The sequence below is a fragment of the Lipotes vexillifer genome, unplaced genomic scaffold (genome assembly GCF_000442215.2).
Source record: "Lipotes vexillifer unplaced genomic scaffold, Lipotes_vexillifer_v1.1 scaffold1094, whole genome shotgun sequence".
Lineage (NCBI taxonomy): Eukaryota > Metazoa > Chordata > Mammalia > Artiodactyla > Lipotidae > Lipotes > Lipotes vexillifer.
In genome coordinates, this window is record NW_006792775.1 from 528664 (window position 1) to 539013 (window position 10350).

At 66.8% G+C, this 10350-nt stretch overlaps 2 protein-coding genes across 2 annotated transcripts; both read right to left on the reverse strand.

Annotated features, from left to right (window-relative positions):
• Positions 1 to 1558: 1558 nt before the first annotated feature.
• On the reverse strand, positions 1559 to 1990 carry CEND1 (cell cycle exit and neuronal differentiation 1). Its single transcript, XM_007465926.1, has one exon. It carries the CDS (start codon positions 1988 to 1990, stop codon positions 1559 to 1561), a length of 432 nt encoding a protein of 143 aa, XP_007465988.1.
• Positions 1991 to 4802: 2812 nt separating this feature from the next.
• SLC25A22 (solute carrier family 25 member 22) lies at positions 4803 to 8551 on the reverse strand. Its single transcript, XM_007465927.1, has 9 exons — positions 8494 to 8551; positions 8272 to 8397; positions 7928 to 7983; positions 7047 to 7137; positions 6339 to 6457; positions 6047 to 6221; positions 5810 to 5964; positions 5642 to 5717; positions 4803 to 5563 (listed from the first exon to the last, which is right to left on the reverse strand). Exons 1-9 carry the CDS (start codon positions 8511 to 8513, stop codon positions 5413 to 5415), a joined length of 969 nt encoding a protein of 322 aa, XP_007465989.1. The 5' UTR covers positions 8514 to 8551; the 3' UTR covers positions 4803 to 5412.
• Positions 8552 to 10350: the final 1799 nt, after the last annotated feature.

Sequence of the window (10350 nt, forward strand, 5' to 3'; positions counted from 1 at the left end):
GGAGCCACCCCCCCCCCCCACCCTGCAGCGACCTCGCCACCCTCCCCAGAGTGGTGAGCTCGCTGCAGAGAGGGGTCGAGAAAGCGTCCCTAGCTGGAGAGGACGACTGAGGGCCAAGGTCCCCATTCCCCTCCCAACGTGGCTCCAGTACAGCTCGACCCCATGCTGTGGCCGGCAGCCAGGGCCTGGGGGTGGGTCCTGCAGCCCCTGGGTGTCCATCTAGCGTCAGGGCCTGCAGGAAGGCCTGGCTGTGGCTATCTGGGAGGGGCCAGGCCCTGGGCGGGGCTGTGGGTAGAGCCCACCAGGATCAAGGGCACCGAGGTGGCAGGAAGGGCTGGTGAGGGGCACCTGGGGGTCCCTGTCCCTCCCTGGAAGGCCCTCGGTGTGTATACATGACACCCCACACACCCAGACAGGCAGCCCCAGCCTGTCCCGGCCGCGTGCAGGTGAGGACGCCAGCCCAGCCTTTAGATAATTAGAGTTTATTTCAGACTCGGCCTCCACTCAGGCCTGGGGTTCCAGTGGCCAGCTGGCCAGGCAAGGGCACATCGGGCTCCCACAGTGCCCACTGCCACCGTGCCACAGGCCCAGCAACGCATGGTCTCCCTGCAGGCACAATAAGGCAGCGGACGTGGGTGATGGTCACCCGCCAAGCGGTTCTACTCTACCTGTGTTATTGCATGTATACGCTTGTTAGACCCCGAGGACGCTGGGTGAGGCAGGAGGCGCCGTCTGTGGGGGGCCAGGCCGGCACAGCTGCCTCCCTGCCAGGCTCTCAGCTGCCCGCAGGACAACTGCCGCACGGTGGGATGGGGCTCAGGGCAGGAAATGTGGGGGCCCAGCTAGAAGGTAAACTTGGGGAGCCCCCTCCCGACACCAGCCTTCGGGCTGTCTGTCCACCCAGCCAGGGCTCAGGCGACCAGGCAAGTGGCTCGGAAACTCCGCCGTGTGGCCGCCCGCCTGAGGTCAGCCCCCCGGAGTCAGCCCACCCAGATGAACGCCCCACCCCAAGCTGCAAGCAAAGAGCAGAAATGGGGAGAGTGAAAGAGCCACACCCTTTAATGTCCCCACGCGGGCTGGACCCAGGTCAGAGCCCATCCCAGACCCCTGCCCAGCCCTGGGGGCACCCACCCTGGGGGCTCATTGGGAAGCTGCTGCCAGGAAGCCCACAGAACCACTGGGGCCCTTGGGACAGGCTGGCACACTTGGGCAGGCGGGCGACACTCAGCCCACTCCTTCCTCCGCCCTCAGGTGCCCTGGTCCAGCCTAAGCCTCCACCCTGTCAGGGCTCCACCCGTGCTGCTCTGTAACCCACAGAGCCAGGGCTCCTTCTGCCCCCAGGTTCAGAGGGGAAAGTGCTGGGGACTGACCGACCGAGGGGGCTTGGTTTCCACTGCTGGCAGGGGGCCTGTCCCTCTCTCTCTTCCTCTGCATGTGTATGGGGGGTACACAGGTACATGTATTGCGTAGGTATAGATAGCTGTGTATGAACTTGGCATGCACTAGATTCCCGAGGTCTGTACAGGAAGTGGCTGTGCCCCCACCTGGGCACCAGCCATCATTTTTTTCGGACCAGGAAGGCCACACCAAGGATCAGGGCTGCCGCTGCCACAGCCATGCCCCCAGCCACAAACAGGGGGGTCAGGTTCTCGAAAGGGCAGGGGCCTTGGCCCCCTGGGCCCCCGTTGGGGGCGTCGCCCTCCTCAGCTCCATCCCCAGGACCCTTGGGCTCGGGGGCTCCAGCGGGGCTGCTGGGGGCTGCGGGGGCCGGCGTCACGCGGCTGTGGTTGCTGAGGGGGGCCGGGCCTGCCTGGCTGGCAGGCGGCAGGGCGGGGGCCGCTGGAGGCTCCTGCTTCTCCACCTGCGCCTCCCTCTTCCCTGGCGTAGCCGAGGGGGCTTTCCCGTCCGCGGCGGTGGGTGCTCTGGCCTCAGCAGCAGCCTTGTTGGTGTCGGCCTTGGGGCTGCTGCTCGACTTCCCTCTGGACTCCATGGTGGGTGTGCTGGCGGGCTGCCCGGGTGTGCGTGGACAGGCAGGTACCTAGACCGCAGCAGCTCAGTACAGCTCACCTCTGGGCATCCTATGAGCCTGGGGGGTGGGGGAGACCCAATGAGGCTGGGACAAGAGACTTGGCGTCCTGTAGCTCCCAGCTCCTTGTCCCTATAGAGACCCTGCTCAGTTCTCTGGACCCTCTTCTTCCAGGGCTCAGCCTCCTTCCGGCTTCACCCACCTTCTGAGAAGCCCCTCCAAGCACACAAACAGGGGCTGTGGGCCCCCTCTGGGCCGGGGTGTCCGGATGAGACCAGCCAGAGGCTTCAGTTTCCTCGTCTGTGACACGGTGTGTGCCGTGTCCATCACGCTGACCCAGGGTGGGGAAGAGAGCCCACCCAGCCCTGAGAAGGGCGTGCGGTCAGGGGAGGTGGACAGCAGCCCTGTGGGCCTGGGCAGAACTGACTGCATACCCTTCTCAGGGCTGGGTGGGCTGCGGGGGAGGCAGGGCAGGGTGGGAGCCCAGAGTCTGGGCTCTCGGGCCTTGGTGGGGTAGGAATGGGCCTCAGGCTGCCAGGACCTGGATGTGACAAAACCAGGGTGTCTTCTCAGAAGGCTGGAGAAGCCAGTGTGGCAGTGACAGGCCTGTGCCTCCCAGCCAGCCATCTACTCCCCGCAGCGCCGGGCACCCACCCCCATGACCGGCCTTGCCTGCTCCGGCCTAAGAGCAGGGAGTCCTCCGTGACCCTGAGGCCACGCCTGCCTCTGGGAGTGGAGGGAATCCCTGGTGTGAGTCTGGGGTCGGCAGGCGCCCTGTCATCAGCCTCAGCATCCCCGAATCTGGGCGAGGCAGAGGACGGGGGCTCTGGGCTGTAGGGAAGGCCTGGCCCAGATCCTCAGTGTTTGGGGAGGGCAGGGGGACTGGGGGCCTCGTCACTCTGGACCGAAGTCTTCCCTCCCTGGCCACCCGGACACCGGTGGTCCGCGGCTTCTCCAGGAGGTTGAGAACTCCCACTTCCACCCTCAGGGAGAGGGAGCCTGCGTGGGGGTGGCAGCCCCCGGTCCCCACCCTGGCAATGCACACTAACCACAGTGAAGGTCGCCTGAAGGTCACGGCGTGATGTGGGTGTCCTGATGAGAGACCCAGCTGCTGTCCTACTTCCCGGGGAACCCCAGCAGCCCCTCACCCCCGCCATTCTGGAGGGGCACCCAGCTGCTGGGCATCAAGTTTGCAAAGGGCAGGGGGTCCACTCTCCACCTCCCCCAGACCCTTGGTTATTTCTGGCTCATACTAACGTCACCCGGCTACCCCTCCCCCTCCAGGCCGCTGTGCCCAAGAGAGCAAGGGCCCCGGAGGGCCCCCGGTGACCTTCATAGCGGAGAACCGCTGCTTCTTCCTGCGGGGCCCAACGCCCCCACCCCACCCCAGACCCCAGGCCGCGGAGTCGCCGCCGCCTTACGCTGCTGCTCCCGGCGCTCCCACCTCGGCGCAGCGCGCTCTCCGCGGGACCACGGCGGGCGGCGGGCGGCGGGCGGCGGGCGGCGGGCGGCGGGCAGCGGGCGGCGGCTGCGGAGGAAGGACCGGGAGTTTCCCACAATGCACTGCTTCCGGCGCAGGAAGGGGGGCGGGACCGCATCAGCGCTGGCCCCGCCCACCTGCGCTCGGCCACCACAGCGCCCCGAGCTGGCTGAGACCTCTGGGGCCCCCAAACCCAGCTCCGCTTTTGATCCCAAGGGCAGCTTAGAGTCAGGGAGGTGAGGGGCTGAGGCTGGCTTTTCCGCAACCCCATCCCAGACTGTGAGGGAGTCAGGAGGCCACTCCGCCCAGGACCCCCTCCAGCCAGTGTGCCCGTCAGTGGGTGGGCAGACGGACCCAGGACTGCCAGGTGAGGGGAGCCAGTTACCAGAAGAGGAGGGCGCCCTTCCCCTCCTCACCCCTACCAGAGTCTCAGAGAAGAGGCATCTACTTAGAATATTTATTTATCTTCTTACATGACAAGACACAAAAAGTTACAACTTCTTAAAACTCTTGAATTCGAAAGAAAAAATATATAATTCTGTAAGCAGCAGCAGCAGCAGCTTCCAAGGTACAGATGTGACGGGAGAGGGCAGCTCCCAGGAACAACCGTGAACTGCGGGGCCCAGGCCTGAGCCCCAGGTAGTGTCACTGGGAAGGGGCCTCCAGGGAGGGGGCCCGGGGTGTGGGGGAACACAGCACCGGCACGTCAGATCAATCACCAACACGATCACGTGGCTGGGGACAGGGTAGGGCAGGGTGAGCCTCTGCCTCAATTCACATCAGTGGGGCGGGGGGACGCTGGGAGGGCGGAGCTTTACTAATTGTTGGTGGGGGGGCGTATGCAGAGGCCCAGAGAGCAGTGTGGGCCCTGGGAAGCCTGGAGGGGCAGCTCCTGGCACCCCTGCAAGAGGAGTACACGCTCCCAGGCTCCAGATGGGTCCTCGTGCCTGCCCTCCCCTACGGCCAATCCTGCACCAGGGTGGTGGTCTCAGAAGAGGGGTCTACTAAAGGTGCAGCAGGAGGGGGCAGGCCGGAGAAATGAATTTCTGGACGGGGGCAGTGGGGAGTCTAGGGCACACGCAGCACATGTGCGCGCATGCACGCGCACACACGCACACGCACGCGCCTGGCCATGTGGGGAAAGGCAGCAGTCTCCCCAGCAGCCCCATCCCTGAGGGGCCAGGCCAGCAAAGGGCTGCCACCAGCTACTCCCCACAACATTTGTACATGTGCCCCGACTTCACACGCTCTGGGTCCCCAGCCTGGGCTGGAGGCCGAGGGGCCTACCAGGAGGGAGGCTGGGTCCCACGGTGGGGGTGGGGAACCTGTCCTGGGAGTCAGAACGCAGGGTGACCCCCAGCCTAGGATTCCTGGCTCAATATGGGGGGCAGGAGAGCCCAAATCCTCCCGCAAGGCTGGCCAAGGCGAGAACAGCAGCAGGGGAGGCTGGACGGACAGACGGAGGGATGGACAAAGCCACTTGTGCTCAGCAAGTTAATAAATAGGTTTGTGCAGGGTCCCCTCTGTGGACTAGGGGCCAAGCCTCGGGGACGGGAGCTGGCAGACTGGAGGGGAGGGTCCAGCTTGCCCAGCCCAGGCCTGGGGGCCCCCAGTCCAGAGACCAGCTCTGTCCCTGGGGGTGTTCAGGCGGGGGCAAAGGTGGGCAGGGCTGGCTCCAGGAATGTAAAGATTTCTGAGTTTTCTACATAAGACATTGATCCCAGCGGTCGTGCAGGCAGAACCCCACCAGGCCCACGTGTGCATACCGTGTGGGCCCTGCACCCCTTCCTCTCCCCCCACCCCCACGTCCATGTGGGCAGAGGCTCTCGCATCATCCGGGTGCGTTGCCTGGCTCTGGCCCCACTCTGGTCCCGCTCAGCTGGAGGGCGTGGGGTGGCTGCCGGGCTCAGGGCTGGACTCGCGGCAGCCCTAGCAGGGTCTCAGCGATGCCCAGAAAGTAGACCACCTGAGCAACGCCGAACAGCGGGGCGATGACCAGGGCGCGGCAGTAAGCACCCTTCAGGAAGGCTGTGGGGCCCTCGTTCCGCAAGATCTTCCTGTTGGGGGAGGGGGGTCAGAGCTGCGGGGCTGGGGCCGCCCCACCCCCGCCCCGCACCCCTCAGCGGCTCGCCCACCTGGCGCAGTCCAGGAACCCCGAGTAGGTGTCCTCGTTGACGCCGCGCTGGAGTGTCTGGAGCCGGGTCTTCACCACTGCAGGGGGCGTGCGGGTCAGTGTGGGCCTCTTACCGCCGACCCCACTCCTCAGCCCCGTCCCCGACCCGGGCCCAGGCCTGGGCACTGACCATCACAGGGGTTGACAGCCACGGCAGCCGCACTCCCAGCCACACAGCCGGCCAGGAAGGACACGTAGAAAGGAGACTTCTCCCCAGATGCCGGCCGGCCCAGCTGGTTCAGGTTGGCAAAGAGGGGAAAGTAGACGATGGAGAAGGGGACGTCCCTGCGGAGGGAGGGTGGTGGTGACTGGCTGGGAGGTGGGGGGCAGGTGGGCGGGCCTCCCCCAACCCTCCCTGCCCACCTACCTGAGCAGCGTGGCCCCCAGTCCCTTGTAGAGGCCGGCGATGCCGCGGCTCCGCAGCAGGTCCCGGGTCAGCTGAGTGGCTGTGGGCCGGGGTACAGCTGGAGCCTCCACGGGGGGCTGGGCACCCCCCTGGCCGGAAAGCTGGGCCTGGCCAGTTAGGGTCTTCCTCTGGGCGGCTGGGGAGAAAGGGGACGGCCTGCTGGTCTCCCTCTCGGCACGAGGCACGCGGTGGTGGCAGGGCAGGGGCCTGGCTAGTCCCCCCGCCCAGCTGCCCTGCCGCCCCGCGCCCTCACCAATGCGGCCCGCGTCCTGGAGTTGGATCTTCAGCATCTCCATGGGGGTGGTCACGATCACCTGGCAGGTGCCGGCCCCACAGCCCGCCAGCATCTCCTTGAACAGGGTCAACTTCTGCCTGTAGTAAAGAGGGTGGGGCTGCAAGGAAGAATCAGAGGCCCCGGGGGCCTCCCAGTGCGCCCAGGAGCGAGGGGGCATGGGAGGGGTGGAGGCGGAGGCAGCCCTGTGGGGTACAGACCTCCACAGCCTCAGACACCCTCCAGGCTCTCCAGCAACAGGCGCTGAGCCCAATTGACAGATGGCTCCTGGCAGGGCCAGGGAAGGGCCAAGGGGCCGTTGTTGAGCAAAGAGAAATGCAGTGGGGGGGCGGTTCAAGTGCTCCAAGGGACTACTGGCCTTTCAGCCCCACCCTTGGGTGATGGGGAAAACTGGTCAGTGCCCCCCAGATCCCAACCTACAAGGGGCAGCAGGCAGTGGCTGGGGGCCAAGGACCCCTGGGGTCTGCACACCACTGACTCAGCATCTGGGGACAGAGGAGGAGGAGGAGGAGGAGGAAGGGAGGGGGAGGAGGAGGGGGCCCTGCAAGGTCAGGGTGAGGGACCCCCAGGAGGACAGAGCCTTCGTCCTTTGTCTGGAAGCACAGACCCCTCCCCCTCACCCGTCCTTGGAGAGCCCCCCAGCAGCCGGCCGAGCCCCTCACCCCTCACCCGTCCTTGGAGAGCTGATATCGGAAGAAGTCATTGGCTGCCAGCTTGATGGCCTTCTCGGGGGTGACGAGGGTCAGGTTCACGGCGGCTCCTGGGTGGCACACGGGGGAGCACAGACAGGTCAGTGGCCTGGGCTGGGGAGGCTCTCCGCCGGCCCTCGCCTCCCAGTTGACAAAGCCCACCCCCTGTCACTCCTGGGCTGCGTCCTCCTGCCCTCTCGCCAACATTTGTGCCTGGCAGGGGTGAGACCAGCGGGCCAGGCAGTGCCTTCTCCAGTCACTCTGCTCAGCCTCCCACATAACCCTCCCAGTCCAGTGGGTGGCCTCCCTGAGGGATGCCTCCCCTGGGCTACAGACGCGCTCATGGTGGGGCTCGGGGTAAGGCCACGTCCGGCCTGGCGTGGGTCGGAGCTGGGGAGGCAGTGGCGAGCCCCTCTCAGCGGCGAGGACTCAGGGCTGCACAGCATCTGGGCAAATCCAGGCTTGGAGATTGTCTCCTAAGCTGCTTTGCAGTAACGACCCCATCCCTCCCAAGCTCCTGGCAGACAGGGTCCCACTCGTCCCGGGAGGCAGGGGAGGGGGCTGTGGCCACTGTGGTAGAGACAGTGTCCTGCCATGCTGTGCACTGGTAGTGAGTGGGGGACGGGGCTGAGAACTGCCGTGCCCCAGAGATCCCACCCCCTGTCCCCCCAGCACCCAGGGCCCGGCTGATGACCCCCGGTGCAAGTGCAGCCAGCCCCCACGGGACAGGTCCACACCGTCACACCCGGCACAGGTACGCTGCCCTGCCCTGGCTTCCCACCTGCCTCCCTGCCGCTATGGTAGGACCCCTCTGGGGCTGCAGGAGGGTGCTACCGAGGCCCGCCCCGTCCCCAGCCTCACCGCGGTACATCCCGATGTAGCCCTCTGAGCGGATGGTCTTGATGAGACAGTCAGACCTACAGCCCAGGGCGCGGGAGCGAGCAGGGGGTCAGTCTGGCATCTAGCAACGGCCCCAGCCCTGACCCAGGGGGGCGCTCCCCCAGGCCTGCCCCCCCTCAGCAGGGGGTCAGTCTGGCATCCGGCAACGGCCCCAGCCCTGACCCAGGGGGGGCGCTCCCCCAGGCCTGCCCCCCCTCAGTTTCCCCTTTGGTTTAACAGGACGGGGGGACACAGGAGCCGAGCGCAGAAGTCTGCCCCACACCCACGGCTCCACACCGACTACCCCCGCCCCCCGGCAGGCTCACATGCTGGTGTATAGGCGCTGGCCATTCTGCTGGTTCTGCAGCCTCGTCTTGGCCAGGTCGATGGGGAACACGCAGGTGACCCCGATCAGCCCAGCGATGCCGCCATTGATGAGCTTGGCTGGCAGACTGTGTGGGCAGAGGGAGTGTCAGGACGACCTCCTGGGCCACAGGTCAGCAGGGAGGGGAGGGCAGGGCTGGGGTGAGGCTGGGTGGGGTTCTGACCTGATCTGCTTATCGGCCATTTAACTCGGGAGCACTCAGGTAGGAGCCGCAGAGGTGGTGCTGGAGGCGGGGGAGGGGCGGCCCTGCACTTCCAGGGGAGTTTGAAAACCAACAGTTCTGTCCTAGAAGAAAGAGGGAACTGGGATCAGCGGGGGTGGGCAGACCCACGGCTCAGAGGCACCCCAGAGGAGTAAGCCCCCCCAGCCTCCCTCCCAGGTCTCCTGAAGGGGCACAGAGCCCTCCCCCCAGCGCCCCCTCCCAGGCTGGGGCCCTCCGCACGTCCCGGGCGCGCAGTGTGCGGCGAAGCGTTGCCCCTTGGCCCCCTCCCTGGGCCACCCGGCTTCCCCTCAAGGCGCCCCCACCGGCTGCGTGCTCCCAGCTGGCCTCGCTCGCTCACGTGCGCGGAGCCCTTTAAAGGGCCAGGCGCCTCTGGGGAGGCAGCAACAGGGGACGGGGCCAACACGCCGGTCAGGGCGCCTCCGCCCCTGGACTGGGCTGTGACGGCCCCCATCCTTGAGCAGAGGCAGCGGGCGCCTGCCCTCTTCAGGAGGGGGGTGAAGGTGCCCCAGGATCCACACTGGGGCTCAGCTCACAGCCGCCCGGTAGATGCTGCCCCCACTCCCGTGGCAACTCCACGCTGGACCCCCAGACCATCCGCTCCCCTGGTGACCGGAGAAGCGCCAACGCAGCCACAGCCAGCCCTGTGCCCACCCTCCCAGGAATTTCACCCCCAGACTCACCCCCAACACACCCACACACACGGAGGAACCCAGCGACCAGGACCTCTGGGAGGGGGATGGCTGACCTTCCGAGGCTCCCTGGGGCCAGTCCCCCAGCTACTCCAGGGGTGCAGAGACAAGAGGCTCCTCTCTCTAGGGGCAGGGTTGGGGAGCCAGAGCCAGCCTCGGGGGCCTCCTATGCGGGGGCACAGCCATAAAAATTGGGCTGTGGGGTCCTTCCCCCCAACTCTGGCCCCCTCAGAGGCCAGCTGTCACAGGCTCCCACCCGAAGCGCTGCCACCCAGGGTCACACGGCTGGCTCACACCTGTCGCCCCCCCCGAGAACTGGTGACCTTCACCTCGGCTTTCCTGGGCCGGGAGGTCCCCTGCCTCATCAGCCCCTCCGCCCCCCGCCGCGGCCCCGCTCACCCCAAGGTGCACCGGCCGGACCGGCTCCTCCTCCGCGACTACAGCCCGCGGGCGGGCGGAGGAGCTCCAGAGGCCGAGGGCGGTGCCGGCTGCGGGGATTGGCTGCGGGGCGGGGCGGGGCGGGGCGGGCCTGAGGGGGTGGTGACTTTCTCTTTCACTTTGGGCGGGATGAGGCTCCCTGCCCCTGTGGGAGAAGGGATGAGAAGGGGGTGTGACAGCTTCTGGGAGGCAGGGACTGGCCTCGGAGCCCCCGCCAGCCCGTGGGGCAGTGGGTCAGACTCGGGCTGTCCCAGCCAAGCCACGCAACCGGTTCACAGGGACCCCAGCCCCTGACCACCGTGCCCCCAGCTGCCCCATGGGTTTCTGTCTGCAGCCTGCAGGCTGGATCTGCCTAGGGCCCTGGGACCCCAAGGATAGGGCTCTCTCTGTGCCCAGGCATGGGCAATCTGGTGCCATGGGGTGGAGATGGGTCTGTGTCCACTCGTGCCTGTGGGACTTGTGGGTCTTTTGGGGGAAGGTGAACTTCAGGGAAAGCTCACGTTGGAGCAGAGAAAGACATGCTTGTCTGCTGGAAAGGCCAGGGAGGGGGTGGCTGGGCCTCAGAGGCTACTGGTTGCCAGCCATAGGCCTGTTCACCTGGCAAGCCCAGAGGGCATGGGAACCAGTACTCCCAGAGCCCTCTGCCCTGCCAAGCTGCACACACACACCC